At 41.0% G+C, this 20,538-nt stretch overlaps 1 protein-coding gene across 3 annotated transcripts in view; it reads left to right on the plus strand.

Annotated features, from left to right (window-relative positions):
- The window catches only part of LOC117426892 (EMI domain-containing protein 1-like), an 82,681-nt gene extending 62,263 nt beyond the window's left edge, over positions 1–20,418 (plus strand). The window contains exons 5-16 of one of the 3 annotated variants that reach the window (XM_059033289.1): positions 164–225; positions 381–474; positions 2,422–2,466; positions 4,321–4,428; positions 7,294–7,422; positions 8,441–8,539; positions 8,693–8,745; positions 9,267–9,329; positions 9,966–10,010; positions 10,660–10,704; positions 16,239–16,329; positions 17,311–17,717. In XM_059033289.1, coding sequence (XP_058889272.1) covers positions 164–225; positions 381–474; positions 2,422–2,466; positions 4,321–4,428; positions 7,294–7,422; positions 8,441–8,539; positions 8,693–8,745; positions 9,267–9,329; positions 9,966–10,010; positions 10,660–10,704; positions 16,239–16,329; positions 17,311–17,405 — 929 coding nt within the window. In that variant the 3' untranslated portion in view covers positions 17,406–17,717. Of the gene's footprint in view, positions 1–163; positions 226–380; positions 475–2,421; positions 2,467–4,320; positions 4,429–7,293; positions 7,423–8,440; positions 8,540–8,692; positions 8,746–9,266; positions 9,330–9,965; positions 10,011–10,659; positions 10,705–15,863; positions 15,949–16,238; positions 16,330–17,310; positions 17,718–18,424 lie in introns of those variants that run through there. The other 2 variants (XM_059033287.1, XM_059033288.1) reach the window with 2 other exon arrangements.
- Positions 20,419–20,538: the final 120 nt, after the last annotated feature.

The raw sequence follows: 20,538 nt of genomic DNA on the forward strand, positions 1-20,538 counted from the left end.
ACATGCTTTACCATTAACTTAATTACATTTGCCTGAACTTGTAACCCCTGTGGTTTTTCTAATTAAGTTCAGGTGAGACTAATTAACTCCCAGGAAAACATGGCACGGCCCAGCCTGCTCTTGTCTAATCAGAATTGTCAGTTTCCTTCTATTTTTGTTGCAGGCTGTTTGAACTGCAGTCGAATCACTGAGCTGACTAATAAACTGAACTCGCTGGAAGACAAGGTAACCCGAATCATTCTTAAAGGAATGCATTTGCAAAGCAAAATAAAGCATTGCCCATTTTTATCATTATGTTAAAACATTAAAAAACAAAACAAAACAAAAAACACTTTATTGCACTATGAAGACCTGTTTGCCTTTTTGTTCCTGTTTTGTAGGTCCTGTTTCTCTCCACCGCCCCCGCCACCCCCCATGGAAACCTGCTGGGGGCGCTACCTGCGCAGGGAGTCCCTGGGATCCAGGGGCCAACAGGTACGGCTGCTCATTCTTTGGGGTTCAGGTGACAGACAGCAGATTTTATTATCAGGGGCTGTATCTCCCTTTTGGATGTTGGTTTCAGTAAGGTTGGGTAAGATAGCATACCTAGCTGAGATTAGGTGCTTGGTTGGCAGGTGCTTCCATATCCAACAGCGCAAATTCTGTGTTCTTATTATCTAATTATGTGAGGAAGTCTCAAACATTCTGGAGAACAGCCCTGTTTACAGTAATATGGCAGTTTTTTTGTCCAGGTTTGGTTCGTCTTGATTTTTTTAATTGATTTGTTGTATTGTTTTGTATTGACTGCCATTTGTCTTGATTGTTTTAATTGATTTGTTGTATTGTTTTGTATTGACTGCCAAACTCCTTTCACTTGTTCTCTGCTGTAAGATAGATTTGAATCCAGGCCTCCTAACTGGTTTGTGGGCCATCCCAAGTCATTGATACAAGACTAATGACAACAAAAGTTTACCAATCACTTCTGGAGGACTGAAGATGTCTTTCCATCTAGTCTCCGTCTGGCCGCATTGTGGAGCCTGACCAATAGGGGTCACTGAAACACAGCGAAAACATGAATGCATGCAACCTGCCAGTGGTCTGATACTGATGACATATCCATTGTAACAATTACATTTTCAATAGCCCAGACGCAACAGACAGAATGTGGAGTTTCTCATCTCAAGCCGTCACACTTCAGCACCTTTCCATATTCTCCCTGCCCCTAGACCAGTTACCTGGCAGGGACGGCCTCGAGTTCTTCATAAAAAGCTGCTTCTCAACATGAAAGCTTTCCCCTCCAGGACTGACTTTAACTTTCTAAAATTATAGACCCCTCTTTTCTCTTTAAAACACTGGCCAAAAAGAAAGTATGAAACCGAGGAGGCAGCCAGAGGGAACTGCATTGAGAGAAGTTATTAACAAAGCAAATCATCCGGAACTTCAAACACTCAATCATGAAATAATGAGGTGAAACTTTCATAAACTCAATGAAATGAAGCAGCTGAAACGTTCAGCTAATAGTTTTACAAAAGGACTGGACTGTGTGGTTTTGGTACGAGGTAGTGTGAGTTTTGTGACACACTGCTGACCCCTACAGGTGAGATGAAGTAATGGGCTCTGAGCTTGTGAAGAAAGCACTTGTCCCAGAGTTCCTTGTTACAGTAACACTCCATGCTGCTCAAGTTAGCAATACTAAAATAAACTTAATACATTCAACTGGTCTTTTTACACTGGTAAAGTACAAAATACTCCTTCATTTTCTCTGTTGGTTTGCCGTGTAACATAGATTTGCAGGTTGAATAGTAAATACCAAGCAGTCATAAATACTGCCAGCTATAGCTTGAAACCTGAGTTTGACCTCGGTACAATGTCATTTCTGGTTATGGCCCTGCTTGGAACTCTCAATAAAGATTACCATGGAAACGGCTGGCCCGAGTGCCAGGGATTCTATTCTTGTCTTCTACGAGATAAACAGCTTTATCTTGACAACCTTCAGGGAGGAAGTTTGTCATGTCGGACTGAAGAAGTCTCCAGGAAACAGCTAGTCTCTTCCTGAGGAACATTTATTACTATGGATGGGCAGATTTACATCTTCCTGTACTTTATCCAATGCAGTGTACTTTACTTTTCACACGTTGTTGGCTTATAGCAACCTCTGCCACATTGTGATGCTTGTAATCATTAAAAGTCCTGTTGGTCAAATATAACATTGTAATTCTTTTTATCTATATATTTCAAGGTTTATTTATTTACAACAATTGAACAACGATACACGCCCACAGAAACCATGGTTTTGATTCATAATGCATTCCTTTTGCAGTCATTTTTTTAAAATGAATGGATTTTTCATTAGATTGTTTTTCGGAAGGAATTTCAACTCTGGGTAACAGTGTCCAATTAAAATTGTTTCTACATTTCTAAACAAATTGTTTTGTATTAAAGGTCCTCAGGGAGAAAAAGGCCAGGAAGGACGTCTTGGGAGAGATGGTATGTAGATCTTGAACTGGTTTTCATACTGGGAATCTTGTACTGGATCCTGTAGCTCTAGAAACTGAAACTCAAAATGATACCTCAAAATGCCCCATCTCTGAGCACTGCAATACCTGTAAGAGAAATTCTCCTTCCCCTGGTGAATGCTTCCGAGTAAAAGCTGAGAAAAGTATTCCCCAGATGATTAAACATACAGCTCTGTACAGACAACACAGGACACAGCAAAGGTAAAGTAAGATGTTTCTTGTAATAATAATAAAAAAGTGGCATTGAAACTTAACTGGATACGGTTTGTTAAAGTGCTTTAAAAAATTCCCAGCATGTCGCTTTAAAAGTAAATATAATTGGGGAAAAAACCTTTCCCAGATGCAGTGTACAATTTGACTAAGGTACGGTACAGCATAATAAAAAAAACATGACAAACCTTGGTAAACTGTGGTAATAGTGGAAATACGAGAAACGCATGGGAAAAACATGCAAATTTACTGTAGTGAAACTTTTACTATTCACATAGAAAAATATCTTAATGGAATATGTATGGTGTTAAAGAACCCCTTTGTGTAAATAGTTCTCTAGCAAACTAAAGAGACTGTAGGGTGGTTTTCTAGCACTGTGTATTTGCTGTTTCATATATTCCTCATCCCTCTAATCTGTAATAGAGTAGCAAGCATTGAGAGTCTGTTGCTTATTACATGCACAGATCATATAACTCCCATGCTGTGCTGGTTTCAGGTCAAATACTGTAACGACTGCAAAGTTCAATAAACATCATTTCTTAGATAAGAAAATAAAGCAGAATGCATTTTTGGATTGATTTTTACAAAACCATGGCGATGTGTTACTCAGGGGATGGACAACAAATGAAAAGCACCTGCCATCTGTAGCACACACTTGCGAAACTCCCCGGCGACTCCCTATGTTCCTGCCAATCCGTCATTTTTCGCACTGTGGATCCTCAGCAAAGCCACCAGACCTATAGTGCCAGATGACAACACAGATCTGAATGGCTCCACTGCAGACCCGCAGGCGCCCTATCAGCCACAGGGGTCGCTGGTGCGCGGTGAACCGTGGATTCCCCTGCCGACCTAAGCCCTCTCTACCCGGGTGGCGCTCGGCCAATTGTACGCCGCACCCTAGGAACCCCCGGTCACAGTCAGCAATGACATAGCCTGAATTTTAACCTGTGATCTCCAGGCTATAGGGTGCATCCTGCACTCCACGCGGAGCACCTTTACTGGATGTGCCACTCGGGAGCCTCCTCTCCCTGTTTTAAGTCGCACATCTCACAGTTGTGCCCGTATCCCCGTATCTCTCGACAAGCCCCCGATGTTTCTGTATTTTGAAAAGGGAATTCTTGTTGTGCCGTTTGAAAAGCATGCTGTAGTTTTTAATGTTGTTAAATGTTTCAGCCAGTGCCTTCATCAGTGTAATTTGCTTAGGTATTTATTTTAGCAACATAAACCTAGTCTGGATAATGACACAGCTGTTTTTTAGAGAATTTTACAGTACCAGGGTATGTAGCTGGGGTTGCATCAACCACTTATTAACTGGGGTCGGTGATTGATGCTATACAGGGTGATTCCCAGTGGCTGTAAAAAAACAATCTAAGTGTTGCTTATGACAGGTTGGCCAAATCAATTCCTGTAACTGTACAAAATTACACTGATGAAGGCATCAAACGTCTGTCAACTTGACTTTATTCTCTATAAATGAGAGTGGCACCATGAAGACTGAGAAGTAATTACCTGTTTGAAACAGCCTCAGTGTTCAGCCTCTGCTGAGCGGTTCTTTGAAGTCCACTGCACCCGTGTTGCGGTTCTATGTATCTCATTATTGCTTTCCTCCTTGCAGGGCTTCCAGGTTCCAGAGGGCCACCGGGCCACAGCGGCCCCAAAGGAGAGACAGGGTTGCGGGGGCCCATAGGGGCTCCGGGGTCAAGAGGGATGAGCGGACCAGCAGGTCAGAGACGCTTTCCAGACTTACGTTTAAAGAATTTGTAACCTGTTTGTAGCCCAGCTTTTTAAAAGGTTGGATTTTGACCCTTTGATAATGGTGTTCAGAATGTGGCTTTACTGTCCCAGCCAGGTCGTGTGAGGAGGGGGCCTGTGGGAATGAGCAGGCCTGCTCCTCAGGCTGCCCTGCTCTGATAAGCTCCAGGAATAACCAGCTTGTTGCACAGGGAGTGTGAACTTGTGAATTCCTGCAGCTCGCTGAATCAGCTCAGTTTATCTTCATTAGAGCATCCGGGGCCAGGCAGTGGAAAGGCTGCACATTAACACTAATGAGGCTTTAGAAAGTTCCGCACTAACGATCTGGCTTAAATCTGCTGCTCTGTGTGTGTGTGTGTGTGTGTTTTTTAAATTATTATTATTAAGTAATTAGCTAATAGGCTTTAAATATGCTGTTATTTTAGTGGTAATTCAAATGTAATTATGTATGAATTTACACACGATTTCCCAGTTGAATCCATGTCAAATTTATATGAAATACAGATGAAATATTAGAGTTATCTTAACTATTCACCTTCTGTTTTAAATTTTTGGTTTGTGTATAATTTTCTGTGTCAGTCACCCTGATGACTTTTTTAAACTTTTTAAACTTTTTAAAACTTTTTAAAACGTTTTAAAATGTTTTTAAACTCACCCCATGGCCTCAAAAAGGAGCTACGTACAGCTGGTACACCAGGGTGTTACCATTAATCCTTCCCCCCGCAACAAATCAGTAAGACATTCCATCAAACAAATGTGGTATTTCTGAAACAGAGATATACCGACTGTACTTATAAAGAAAACATGTTTAGAAGCTGTATTGAGGCCACAGCATGTGATATCTGAAACAGAAAATGGAAAGAGATCAATTAGTTAAGATAACTGTTATATTTCAGTACTAAACCAAGTTTTCCTTTGAGCATTGTAATGCTTTCAATTGTTTTTGCCCATTGTAATAGGTCAAAGTGTTTGGCTGGCTATTGTTAGGATATGGTTTTTCAGTTTATGGAAAATGTAATTGCTTTCGGAACGCCCACGCTGTTGATTACCTTAGAAACCCTGCCAGCTCCTTAAGATGATTTATGCATTTCAAACAGCTTTAACAGTAAGTTTAAGAGCTCTGGGAAACCAACAAGCAGAAATCTTTCACTCTGCATTAGGGTTTATGTTGGAAACTATTTCAATGAAACAAGAAGCGTTTCCTCCCCAGCTTAGAGGGCTGGGAGAAGCTGGCATAGATATAGAGTGATCAGAAGTAAGTTTAAAACAGAAGGTAAGAAGCACATTTTTACACAGAGAGTTATAAATGCATGGAGTAGCCTAGCAGGTGATGTAGTAGGATCTAAAACACTGGCAACATTTCAAAATAGACTCCATTCTGTCCTATTAATTTAGATCTCTATATTCGGGGTGAATGGTTTGCTAACAAGGGACCAGCTTTGATGGGCCTTTACTCATTCCGCAACTTTTCTTATGAGATTTGATCACACTGTGCTGGTGGTTATGCTTCCAAATCCATTTCTTACTTCTCCTTATTTTACTGTTGCTGCTCCCCTTACCTTTAGCTTATGGTTCTTAACTTGTCTTTGTTTATTAATTCAGTAGATGCAAATAGTTCAAATACTACGCTATAAACTGATGCATGCTGGTACCGTGGCTGACCCATGGTCTGATTACAGCTCACCTATTGTAGCACAGTCTTTGATATTTCAGCATGTTCCAAACTGTTCAAATAATCGCCACTATGTTGAAAAAAGAATTGCAGGAATACGTACAGCGAAGCAGAAAGCTAAGGAAAGCAATGTGTTGTGTTTTAAACCCTACAGCCTGTACAGTAACGCTTTAAGTTCAAATTCTGTCCAACAAAAAATGCCACTTTGACGCAAAAACACATGGCATTTGAAAATCATGATGTACTGAGAAAAGATTCCCCAAAGAAGTTATTCTTAGGAGCTGCCGCTCCCAGAGTGTCTAACCTGAGAGGAGACAGTGATGGGGAGGCTGGTTGCTGGAGCACCCCTTGCCCTTCCTTCCCAGCTGAGTAATGGCATCTGTTTCCTGAGCGAGGAAGTCCTCTCGCTGCCCCTATCAGCCCCTGTCGGATGTAAATCACTGGGCTGGTATCCCCACTGCAGCCTGGCTGAGTGAAAAAGGGGGACAGCATTCTTTCCATTTCCTGTCTCTGGCTGCACAGGTGTGTGTGTGAGAGAGAGAGAGAGAGAGAGAGAGAGAGAGAGAGAGAGAGAGAGAGAGAGAGAGAGAGACGGGAAATGTCTCAGAGATTGAGCTATGTCACAGTCAGGCCAGAACCGCATTCAATTTCCTCCTTGCTGATTGGCTGTCGCGGTTTTAAGGCTGGGACCATGGGCTGGAATCTACACGCTGATTGGTTGCCTCTTCATCTAGTGGAATTCTGTAAAAAGATGGCCTGGTTTCTAGTTTCCCATCGAGCAAAAGGAACCTGTGAATTCCTGCAGCTCGCTGAATCAACTCGTTTATCTTCATTAGAGCATCCAGGGCCAGGCAGTGGAAAAGCTGCACAGTAACACTGTAACAAGACTTTAGGAACGATTTGGCTTAAATCTGCTGCTGTAGAAGCTGCTCTGCAGTTCTAGTTGTCTGCCACAGATCACACAAAGTGTATAGAAGAAGAGCCAGTGCCATATCCTGATCTGCCACTGGATTAGTTTTCCAGGCAACAGACTACTGTGCACTAGAGTGGTGCTGGTGCTTACTAATATAAAGACACCTGGCTGATCTACTGTAGCATCTTACATATATCTAATAATGTAACCTTCCACACGGGTGTCCTGACCTGTAGGTGTCTCCCACACAGGGCCTGAAGGACCCACCGGACCCCAAGGTCTCAAGGGAGAGAGGGGTCAACCCGGGCCCCCCGGACCCCCAGGACCCCCAGGACCAGCCAGCGCCAGGATCCCAGAGTTGGGCTACCATCGCAACCACGGTGAGGCAAACTGACAAACAAGAGGAACGTAATAACGTAATGAGGGTTGCCTCTGTTCTTTAATGACAGGAGAAAAAATCATGTTAATGTTACAAAAAGAGAAACAAGTGCTCCCGGAACTTGGATTATATTACCTAGCTGTTTGGTTCTGGTTTTGTAAAATTAACAGACGTTTTACCTCTTTCAAAGAACAGGAGATACAAAAGAAGTAAACGCTTTGAGGATATGGCCCATAGATCTAACAAAAGAATCCCAGTAAAGCTTTCCTCCAGACAAGCAAGGGTAAAGCCAGATATAGCACTCAGTGATTGTACACCATATAAAATAGTAAGGGGAAATACTTTTGTACTGCATGTGCGGTGTTTGTTCTATAATTCTTTCAATTCTTTGAACTCTAAGCACTCAATCATGAGCAGAAAGCCTTGTGTGCTTCAGGCAATAAGCCAGTCAGCACTAACTAAAGGCTGAGCTGTCAGGAGTTGACGGCTTCAGCACAGAGATTTAAACGCTGTTGTGTCTGCTGAGGCTCAAAGCTTGGCCGGGGGTTCTGTTCCAGACAAAAGGTAGCGGGCGAGTAAAACAATTTGACAGTTTACCAAAATTAGCTGTGCAGGCAGGGGTCTGGCTCTCCCCCTGGACTTCGACTGCGGGTGGCACAGATCTGTGCCAGTTAGCCAAGCGCATTGCAACACACTCTGTTTTTATAGACTTGGTATGAGGGGGAGGAGGGAGCTTCTATACTGGTGGTTGGCACCACACCATAGCTTTAGCTGGTAGCAAAGGGGTCTTTCCTTAGTGTAGACTGCCATCTGGTGGAAGCAAAGCAGAACAGCAAACAAAACTGTTTTACTGCCATAATAACATCAGTGGTAGATAAGTGTGTTGTTTTAATGTAGATATGTAGTCCTCTAATTGCTTTGGCACAGGTAGCAACAAACCAGACAACCAGACTCAGACATCCATGCTGTTTCCAATTTGTTGGAGTTCAGACCCTAAATCCCCCTCCCTCTCTCCCCAGGTGAGACCGAAGACCCCCTGCTGTCCAACACCTTCCTCAATTCTCGAGGGGCCGACGTCCGAGGCCCAGAGGGACCGCCCGGAACGCAGGGACCCACAGGTCAGTCAATCTGTCTGCCTGTTTGTACAGCCAGCTCCCCCTGCAGGCTATACATTTCCATTAGGCTGTCGTGTGTCTTGTTATGGCTGTGTCTTAGTGTCTGAATCCCAGAGTAGACAATGCATGTAATCTCCTCTGTCCCTTTTTTTTCAGGACCTGCTGGCCCCCAGGGACCCATGGGGCCTCCCGGATCCCCAGGACTGAATGTGAGTGTAGGGGAGGAGGGTATGAGGGTACAGTAAGGGTGGCTTGTGATAATTAAATGACAATTATTGAAACAGGTAACTGGACCCCACCTGACCTCCACATAGTTTCCTTTGGGCAGGTCGGACCCTATTTACTGTAACACAGGAAGTCATTTAGAAATACAAAAAAAAAACCTAACAAACATTACTGTGCAGGCTGTGCAGGCGTAACAAGCAGTACTACGCAGGATGCTCTCTGTAGCCATGCTGCTGAGGGCTGTACTGTGCAGGCTGCTCTCTGTAACCGTGCTGCTGAGGGCTGTACTGTGCAGGCTGCTCTCTGTAACTGTGCTGCTGAGGGCTGTACTGTGCAGGCTGCTCTCTGTAACCGTGCTGCTGAGGGCTGTACTGTGCAGGCTGCTCTCTGTAACCGTGCTGCTGAGGGCTGTACTGTGCAGGCTGCTCGGTGTAACTGTGCCTCTGAGGGCTGTACTGTGCAGGTTGCTCTCTCTCTGTAACCGTGTTGCTGTGTTCTTGCTTAGGGGTTACCTGGATCAGCCGGACTCCCGGGACCAGAGGGGCCAAAAGGAGAGAAAGGAGAGCGAGTAAGTCTGAAAACCAGGGATCGACTGCAGGGAGCCTGAGGATAAGACACGAGATTCTCATTGCAATACAGCGCAAGGCTTTTTTAAACTGAATCATGCATAGTGTAGACGCCAGATAGAGAGACTCGGTTTATGGCTGAAAACAATTGTATTGATTTAGATTTGTCTATTTGACAAGCCTACAATTTGCACTTTAATCATAGAATGAATCAGCTGCTAAGGGAAGGGGTGGTATTATAGAAATGTATTCATGCTTGAAAGTGCAGTTAAAGTAAAGGGAACATTTCTATGAGTCTGTGTTTTGTGTATGTTTAATTCTATTGGCCGACAGTAAAAAAAAATATTTTAACCAACTTTTGATGGTATGTGAAGTTATAACTTTTGAATTCCTAACTCCAACCCAATGAAACCACACAGGGTGAATAGCTTATTTTTCAGAAGCAAATCTAGAGAAGACCATCACTTTGTTGGTGTACATTCAGAAAAATGTTCTTCTTTTTATAGCAGGCTGAATAACACCCACATATACACAGATAACACGCATACAGACACCAATCTATCAAAGCTTCTCTAAGTCCAGTACGCTATGTATTCCTTTGTGCATAATTTCCCTGAAATGTCTTTTCAAATCCTTAGGGCACCACAGGGTATGAAGGAGAGAGGGGCTACCGAGGGGAGCCGGTAAGAACATGCCTGTCTGCCTCTCATTTATTTCTATAATATTACATGTACCAGTAAAAATGTCTGGTATATACAGGGTCAGACATTTCCACTAGTCCTGCTGCCAGTCCTGGGTTTCAGAACCTGTTCAGGTATATTATTGAAATCAACAGGTGTCAGGAGTTTGAACAATCAGGCCCCTGCTAAACTTGAATAAGCCTGTAGGTAGTTGTTCATGCAGCTATACGGGAAGGATAATGTTTAACAGGTGTTGCTCAAACTCCTGGCTATTGAATCATTTCAATATTATACTTAATTGATGGTGGAGTTTCTAACACTGTATCTACAATACATGTATGCATACGTGCCCTCTGAAAGCTATCAGGACTTAAGAATCACCCTAACAATCCAGAAATATAATATTTCTTCACTTTATTCATACACAAAAACATTTGTTGGCTTCATATTAGCGTGAATGTCCTCTGCAGCGGTCAGTGGATACATGACCTTGTCAAGCGGTCATGGGCCTTTGCCTGTGGCTCGGGACGCCTAACTGTTGTCAGTTATCTAGTAGCAGGTAATGACCATTTCATCGGACAGTAATGCTTATTTGGAGCCCCTTTAATTAGATTTACAGTATATCCCCAAATCGTGTTGTCTGTCTCCCCAGGGTGTGCAAGGTGAAAAGGGAGAACCAGGAGAGAAGGGTCTACCGGTAAGTGTCATTAAACCTGTGGCTTAGGGACTCACTGTCCCTGTACAGTATATAAGAAACATGATGACTGTATGTGGCCATGACCACAGTACACAGAGCTAACTAAATAGTTCCAGTAAATCTTACATACAGGGTGATTTAGAAAGTAAGTTTACCACCCCATGTTTAAAAATACTCTCAAAAAGAGTAACTGGATATTGTGGATATTCCTTTTACAAGATCTCCCAGAAGGAACGTGCGTATTTTCAATGTCGACTGTGTTCCTTCATGACTGAAATAAGTAAGAGATTCTGAAATAAATACCATTAGAAATCACATACACGTTTTCCATAATGTGTGCGTCTTTCACATTGGAAAATGGGAGATCTACCAAGTGATGGTAATACATATCAGGTGAGAATCAGTGCAGTTATTTTGTTTGCACCATGTACTTCAACTTGGTCCAAAACCTTATGCCTGTATATCATATACTTTTTATTTTCTTCAGATAAATCAAATTTGGCCCTGACTTCATTTATATAATGTCATTCAAATGACTTTATCATCAAGCTATATAAGACAAGGATAATCTATTTGAAACTGGAACCCAACTACAGTATATCCAAGCTTCCAGCATGAAATCATATAGAATTGTATGCTGTGTTTCAAAATACCAGTAACAGTATTTGTGTGTGTGATGGTTTTAATAATCAGATGTATTGCTGACCTATTTACCTATGATGTTTTAAAATATGTTTTAAGGTCTGGATTTATATTGGCTTGATACCAGAGCCAATTCCATTCATCTTTGCTTCTGTTTATGGACCAGAATACAGTCAAACCCACTTAATATGACTAGTATATAAAGAGAGTCAATGAGGACTCCTGATGATATCCCTGTGGTTAGTATCCCACTCCTGTTAATCACATTTATCAGTGAACTGATTTCCACCCCACTTCATATCACTTTGGGAAGTAAAAGCATTATAGAAGGCTTACATGTAAGCACGTTACTGTACAGTCTTGAAATGTTCCAGGTATGAAGTATTGTAGCACACTATTGCATACAATGAAATATGTATGTTTACAGCTTTCTTGTGTTGTTACAGTATGCTATCCATGTACAATACACTGTATGTTGAAACATATTTTTATTCATGGACAGTATTGTAATAAATACAGTACCTAGTGCTATATTTCGAGTTCCACGGCAATGGGCAATGTGGTTGTCTGAATGCTTATTTTGCCAGGCTCTTGGTGAATTCCTGATAAAGTCAACTCCACTTATCAATATTGTTTGCAGTCCTGTTGCAGTGGTATTAAAAGGGTCTGACTGTATATATAATATTAAAGATGGGACGAATATTAGAATATTCAAACACTTCTTAAAATGGTTTTGACAAAAATGACAAGGTTTGCGTTTATTCCTGTAACAGCATTTATAAATGACTTTAACAGAAATATATTATGCAAAGGAAAGCAATGCATACATGAATTCAACCAGAAACATCCTACTGAAGAGTGTTTCGCTGTGTTTTTACATTTATGCAAAATGAAATAGTAATCAGAAATTCATGTAAATTCTGAAAGAATATTTGAACACAAACAACCATGTTTTGTTCCAGCACTAAAAAATATACAAATATTTGCACAATATGCAGTACACGTTTACTTACGACTTCCTAGTGCATTTATCCTCCATATTAGAAACTGAGGTTATTCTGGTATTACTGCTTCAAGAGCAACTTGGTATGGGTATTTAAAACGTTTCTTTTTAAAACTCAGAAGTTTAAAGCTCCCCTGTGGCCATAATAGAGCCCTTTAACATGTCTGCTGTCTAAGTGACCCAGAGTGTAACCAGGGATGTGTTTCCCTACAACACTCTGCCCCTAGTAGATGCAAGAGAGACCACATTTGGATGTGGATGTTCTTACTGATTCATTTCTTCCACTGGGGTTGACATGGGCGCTTTAAACTTTAAACTACTGAGTTTAGAGTCCCCGGTGACAAAGTGAATCTACACAACAAGAAGATGATAGTAGTTAAGGTAACTGTGATATTTCAGAGCAGTACCAAGTTGCTGTACACAGCAGGTTTATTCTGTGGTTTGCTGGTAGTCCAGTTTTTACTCATTGTCATGTACCTTTCTCTTCCTATCCTGGTGGTGAGCTCTGCTGTTAAAATCCTGGAGCCGTTGTTGATTGCTGTCCTCTATTCCATCTTCCCTTGTGAAGAACCGTCTCCATGGCTACCACTCACAGTCGCTTTTCGGGCCTTAGCACTTGGCATATACACACATTTCATTTTTTTTAAGTGTGGTGTACTAGGAGATAGATATTCTGAATTCTACAGTAGCCTTGTCATTCGATTTTTCCAATTTGACGTATTTATCTCTGAGTTCACAAGACTTCACAATTACAATATGTACTGTTAAATTGATGTAATATTGTGTATTATTGGCAGCACACCTTGAGTAGGTGAAAATCAGCTTGTATCTCAGAATAGCACCCTATACTATATATTGTTTTTATAATATATAGGTAAATAAGAATTATGAAACGGTTAGCTACTTTTAATGTGACGTCAAGTCCATCCGATACAAGCTTTCTGATACAATGAAATCTCAGATGGCTGTGTCACATCAATATCAGGGTCTGTAGCATAAATTACCAGCAAGAGCATATTGGTTTATTATACCAATGCTGTGATATCATTGGTATGTCAAAGTGTTGCCACCGTGCTGCCATTCTCCTCATGGCAGCCTCGTCCCATTGTAGCTGTATTTGGTACAGGATAATTTCCAATGAAGATCGTTGGTTGATACTGCTTTAGACAGTACATGTCTTTGTAAGTGTGTCTATGTCAAGGGCTTAATTTCATTTCCTGCTTTCTCCTGAGTGGAAGGGTGGGGGGGAGGGAATTGATACAGCTCTGGAAATAGATGGCTATCCTCTAATATCCTATGATGCATTGCTGCATGTTACACTCACCCCATCGTGAGCTAACAGCACCACGATCCGGAGGCTGTGATAGGCTGTTCTGGAATCACAGCCTGTGATCAATTTCTAACCTCGAACGCTGATCCTCACTCCACTGAATCAATGAAAATGGGACAGGACCAGTTTTTTTTCACATACCTAAAATCTATCAACTCACAACTCATATATTTATGCTTCAACAAAGTTTTACCAAATAGATATAATTGAAGATTTATGAAAGTTTATGTAGGGAAAATTGATTTTAATGTCTTCATCAATGACATCAATATAGGGCCCTATTAAATAAGAAAGACATGGTCATTACAGATTCTCTATCCCTGTAAATCATTGTAACACAAAAGAGATCTAGCACACTATAATGAGACATTTCAATCTGCACCGTGAAACCAGTCTGTAAAACTGAACTTCATCTCGTTCTAATATCCAAACCGGGTCTGCAGCCGGTTCCATCTGAAGTCTACAATCCAGTCTGCAACTGGACACTAGATAAAAGTCAGAGATCAAGTTCTGCCAGCCCACAACCCTAACTGGGGCTGGTGATGTTGTTTTCTTGCAGTGTAAACCAGATGAAAAATATCGGGTTGAAACACAAATATATTAGTAAGTACTGAACAAATGTAAGGTGCAGTATTCAAGACCACGACAGTGCTAGGATTTAGTGATACTGGTTCTGCTCCCATTGTGTTGTAAGAGCTTGCTAACCCTGATGCTAACAACCCTGAAGCATGTGCTCCTCCCACCTCATAACTGCACCTTGTTTAGTAACCTATCAGTGTCTATGTACTTGGAGAATGAAGAGTCCCAGGGATGCCCATTTCTTATTAACCTTTGACTGGACGGATGACTTTGCCAGTCTGTATGCCCCTTGCTATAAGGCTTGCACATTCTCGTTGTTGTTTAAGGATTGCAGAATGTTTTTTTTTAAGGGAATATGTATTTCACAAAGTGAATACACCCTTTTATTCATCAGGGATGTGCAAATTACCTTTTTCAGTATACAGTCAAGGACTAAATGGTGGTCTTGAATTTTTGAATTATAGATCGTTACAAATACGGCTATTATACCCATGCTGCCTGCATGTATCCAAAACTGCAAAATGGATAAAAAATAGTCATAACCCAAGTTTGTTTCCTAGTGCTAAACCTCTTTTGGGAAATGTAAACACATTTTGCTGTCAAGTGTTTCTGATAAAGTAGGGAGCCCCAAAAGCTGTATTATAAAATAATATAGCAAACAGATACTTTATTTTGTTGTAAAGTTCAATACGTACGTTTAAAAAACACTGCTGTATACTGAAAAGGGATGAGGCATGTCTCTAAGATAAAGGGTGTATTGTTATAGGTATTCCCTGTAAAAACAGGTCAAGTGGCATCCCAGACATGCATTTTGTTATATATAAACATCTCGATGTCACACCTGGTGATGGCCAAGGGCATTAAGTTGTGTTTCAGACTGCAATCTCCACCAGGTATGTGATTGGCCAATCAAATCCACCAATCAGCTGACAAAAGCAGAAACAATCAAATGGATGTTTTAGTTCTCAGTGGCAGCTCAATGTTACATTATAAAGAACTACCCAATCTTTTCAATCTGCAGGTAGTGAAAATGAGTTTATATCTTTTGTCTCACAGAGACGGCAAATAATCCCTTACATTATATTACTATAAGTAATAATTTGGTAAACGTATTGCATCCAAAATACTGCAATAATAGTATTTGTAAGAGTTGGAGGTACAAAATGAACTACACTACCCTAGGGGGAAAAAGGTAGTGTGGGGATGCTCAGAATTACAGCTACCTTTACTCTATATGCTCCATTTCTGGTGATGTTAAACAAGACTGAATCCATCACAAAAAAATAACAGTATTTTAATACTGAATGCATTTTTGTGGCACTTGACCTAGGTATGGCATTTCTGCCTGTATGGTATTTGATGCAGCTTGATGGTATTTGATGCAGCTTGATGACGGAATGCAAAGAGGAGAACTCAGCGGATGCTGGCTTGAGTATGTGATGTTGTGCATGCCACTGCTGCCTTCATCTCCCCCCTGCATCCTCGTGGATGAGGGAGGGGGGAGGAGGGGCTGGCGGTCCGCTAACCCTCTAATTCCAGAGACGGAGGATTCCGGCTGGCTCTGGCTGTGCCGTATTCCTTGACGGCTGTATCTATTTTCCGCAGGGGGACGGGATACACCAAATCCGAGAGGCGCTGAAGATTTTAGCCGAGAGGGTTTTAATCCTTGAGACTATGATTGGTATCCATGGTGAGTAGGGGGGCCTCCTGTTGAATGGGACCGATAGGCGACAGCCCGGAACCTTTGGTCACTCAGGCCCTTTTACTGGAAAGCTCCCACTTACTGTTCTTATGAAAATGCATCTACGCAAAAAACAGGGCTTTTGCGAGTCTAGATTCCCTGTTTTTTGCAAAAGGTGGATTTTCATGCTGGGTTTAACTGGGATTTCTCCAGACCAGCGCTGGGTGTGCCCCTGGCTCAGGTAAGGGGGTCTCTTTCTCCCTCGCTCCCTCCCTGTCACTGTTTTCGATCTCCAATAGGCCTTTAGCTTGCAGATGTTCCAAGACTTGCAGGCTGATCTTGAGCTTCTGGCTCGGAGGGTGACGTTACTGGAAGCCATCATCTGGCCAGGTAACCTGCGTTCTCTGCAGATCTACTTCTATTCATTTCCATGTCTATGCAGGGGGACAGTGGCGACTCACAACAGTGCCTGGGACTTAAATGAGACAAGCTTGTGAGATGGTTCACAGTTAAGATAGTAACAGACTGTGAAACCACATCCAAATGCACGCAAACTCTTACTAATAACTTCATCTATTTGCTTTAATGAGTTGGGTATTAAAGGTGGAATCAATAGGGTTGTACAGAATGTAATCATTCTGTCATTCATGCTATTTGGTTTCCAATTCATGTTTTGTTAACTTTTTTATTACCTCCTCGAAACTTACTTTTAAAACATTTGTGCTCAGCATGGCTCATAAACATGCTTCGACTTCATCCCCACAAGGGCTTTTTGCATCATCAATGTGAGACTAAAGGTATGAGAGTGAGATTCACAGAAGCTTGCACTGGTGTTGAAGGTCTGTTTTGCCTTTAGTCTCCCATTGATGATGCAAACAGCTCTTGTAGGGACTAACTTCATGCATGTATTAATGGCCTTTATAACAAATATTGCTATGAATCTTGCTGTTTCAAGAATGTAATGAAAATGAACACATTCGTGCAGCCTGTTTATTTCTACCTTTGAGTCTATTCTTTCAGTCTAAAATGTTTTCATTAAAATAGGGTTTTCATGGCAAGTCTTGATTAATTACATAATACATTTTTAAGTAACACTATTCAGACACAAGCATGAGTTTCAAAACTGCTTATGAATATTGTTTTAGGTCAATTTCTTTTTCAAACAATATGTTAAATCATTATTTTCCATATACCCTGTAGCACCACAATACCTTTGCAACTCCTGTACAATGGGAGTCTTAGCAGCTCTGTGGTCTTGTGCTACAGAATACCAGGCCGTGTTTAGAAGAAATGCCATTACTTTGAATTGCTGTGTTTCTGCAGCCTGTATCACAGTGCTATATTTTCACTTCTCTTTTTTCACCGTTTTAGATTTTCTGGAAACTATGACAACACTGAAAGTACTACTTAGCAACATCGGAATATTCACATTCAAATTAAGTTCACATTCTACTAAAGAAAAATAGTATAAATATTTTCAAATACAGTATATGCTGTAATTAAATTCAAATAAAGTATTATTTTATACACTACAAAAATGTACTAGAAGAAGTGCAATAATTTCACTTCATGAGTTGCTGACATGTTTCTGGCTGCAGAACAATGCATGTTTAAGGCATCTAAAGGTAGGCCAAAAGGACTGCAACTGAAATACTTCAGTCTACAATAAAAGGTGCAGGCTGTAAAATCTATTTTCCAGCCTCATTTGTTTTAGTACTATTGTGACTGTTCACCTAAACATTTAATGTGTTAAACCACTCATACCCCCCCCCCCCCCCCCCCCAACACACACACACACACACACACATATTGGTAATACACTTTGTAGATAGGTATGTCATAGAGCGACACAAGTTTATTTCTGGAATTCTACCCACCAATAACTGCATTTCATTATTTCAACACTGGCATATACTGTATGTCCCCCTTTTGATTTGTATTTTTTCAGTACAATACACTGGAAATGTTCAGTTATTTTTCTTTAATTAGTTATAAGTTACTTAAGTTTTGATTTGATCAAACTATTACCTGCCTTCAAAAAACACAACTGGATATTTTTAGAGCATTTTACAGTGTCGGGGAATCAGACTAGATTGCATTGCCACTTATTTTTAGGATTAATCCCGTGATAATCACGGATCGGTAGCTGATGCAATCCAGGGTGATTTCCCAGTGCTGTAAAATGCTCTGAAACAAAACTGCTGTGACTTGTCCCGGCAGGATGACATTAGCAATGAGGTAGTACTTTACCCAAAACTGTTCTGCCACAAATACATTTAATACCCCACCCTAAATAACACATTCCTTCCAGAAGTTTGAGCCATTCCACAATGGAATATTTTAGTTTGAACTCAAATCAAGTTTATGCAAGCTCCGGTATATGTTTGAATTTGACTCAAACGGATTAGCAATGGGGCACTCATTTCCAACACAGCCACAGTCACTCCTGCATTGACAGACGTTTAAGCTGTCGTCTCTCCAACAGAACCAGACATTGGCTCAGGATCCGACCCGTTCGGTACCCCACCTCCAGGTTACAACCGCGAGAAGAGAGCCGGGATGTCAGCCTACCGGATCCTCTCGCACCGGCTCGCACGGGGGGGCACCGAGGACGAAAACTGATTCCTGGGACCCAGAGAGAGAAAGACCAGCCCTACTGTGTACATGAGCAACCTCAGCCAGCGACCCCAACCCTGTCACAGGACACTCCCACCTCCAGAGGACATTAGCAGGGAGACCAGCTCGCTTCTCACCTCTCCAGTGGGCTGCTAACAGGACATCCTGGGGAAACTTAGCGTTCAAATTACATTTAGCAATTGAATCCAGTTGAACCGATGGGGAGGCACAAGGAACCCTGCAACTCCCTTACCCCACCCTTATTGGGATTGATTTTGAGCAGCATTCCCCTCCACCCACATTCACAAGCCCTTAAGTGCTCTGCATCTACAAATATAGACAGGTATCACATTTCCGGGGCACCCACCACTATTTCACCAGTTAAATCATGCACCTGGAATTTGAGCTATACCCACTGAAATGCATCTTGGGTCCCATAACCAAAAATGAAATACCACGTATGATTAATAGGAATGCCAATATTCACTCTCTCACTCTCATGGTAATTAGTCCCCACTTGGCTTCACTGCCCTCCCCAGTACATTGCAGTATGAGAGAAAGCAGTTCTTCTGCATTGGGTCTCGCCACTTTTAGGAAAACCTCATGTAGTTCTAGTAAACCGGGGAAAGTCCTACAGGAGTTACAGCCAAGGCTTTAAAATCAATTTTCTTCATTCTTTTTAGCGTCAGCAGCCTTGTCCCCTAATCTTTTGGTTCTTTGCTTTTTTTTTCAGGATATACCAGAAACACTGTCCAATATATACTTTTGTTTTACAGTACCTTGATGTGCAGTGGGTCACACTGTGTGATCTGAGCTAGACCAGGGCTCTCAAGCTAGGAGTCGCAGAAAGGTTTCATGCAGACCAACCCTATATATCTGCTCAGTCAACTGCAGTGAATATTGAGCACAGAGAAGTGTATTGAAAGTCCATTAGATTACAGGTGTGTTTGTATGATATTGTAATCTGGGAAAATTGGTGCGAAACACAGGAAATGATTAGGTTCAAAGAAGCTGCTTTAAATTCTTTAACTGTATGTGATTTATCTGAAGAGAACCAACAGATCTTCAATATAAGGGGGATCAGTGATAAAGCTAGAGATACAAAAATGAACATTGGTTAGTACTTCCTGAAGTCCAGTAGAGGGCGTTCCACCCAGCAGCATTCAAAGACAGGGATAGCAAACATTTTGTAATGTTAATGGATTGTGTAATTTGTAATTTTACAAAGGTTCTAAAATATGCTTGATTTTTTTTCTTTTAAATAAATATTGTCTCGTGTACTATTTAAAAAAATAACAGCAAATCATTTTTTTGGAAATGTTAACCATTTTGTAGTATTTTTCTTCCTTATCTTTTCTTTTCATTTTACTTGTACACTGTGTAATCAGTATTTAGTTTTTCCTGAAAATCATTTGCAAGAGTGTTTGTAACGATGTACTGTAAGTCTTTCAGATGTTTTTAAATTCTAACCTGTGTCGTGATTTACAAGAGAGAAACTAATTAAATAACTTTTTTTATACGACCAAAGACCTCTTTAGTTTTCAGAAGTTGTTTTGATTGCACTAGAAGATGGAAAGTTACGTTTGAGTATTTTGGGATTCTTCTGTACTGAACCAAAGATTTAGGGTATTGCCAGTTTTCAGTGCAATTCAAATGATGTTTCTGAACAGCTCTAATCACATAATATAAAAAACAATATTTTAATATCGCTGGATACTGCAATTTAGCCATTTTCACATTACATCTTTACATCGAGGTCTCACATGTTTATATGGTTGGTTCCTTTATTCTAATTTGGCTGTTTTTCTACATGTCAAATGTTTTGGACACAGTGTATGTATCATAAACTTTTTCATAGTTTTCCATTTTGTCCAATTTATTGACTGTACTGTAAAGTTTTGCTTGTCTGTAAAATGCAGTAAGCCACTAGTTTTGAGGGGAAATATGTTACCAATTACCTCCATTCATGTTTTTAAATGCAAT

The sequence above is a fragment of the Acipenser ruthenus genome, chromosome 11 (assembly GCF_902713425.1).
Source record: "Acipenser ruthenus chromosome 11, fAciRut3.2 maternal haplotype, whole genome shotgun sequence".
Lineage (NCBI taxonomy): Eukaryota > Metazoa > Chordata > Actinopteri > Acipenseriformes > Acipenseridae > Acipenser > Acipenser ruthenus.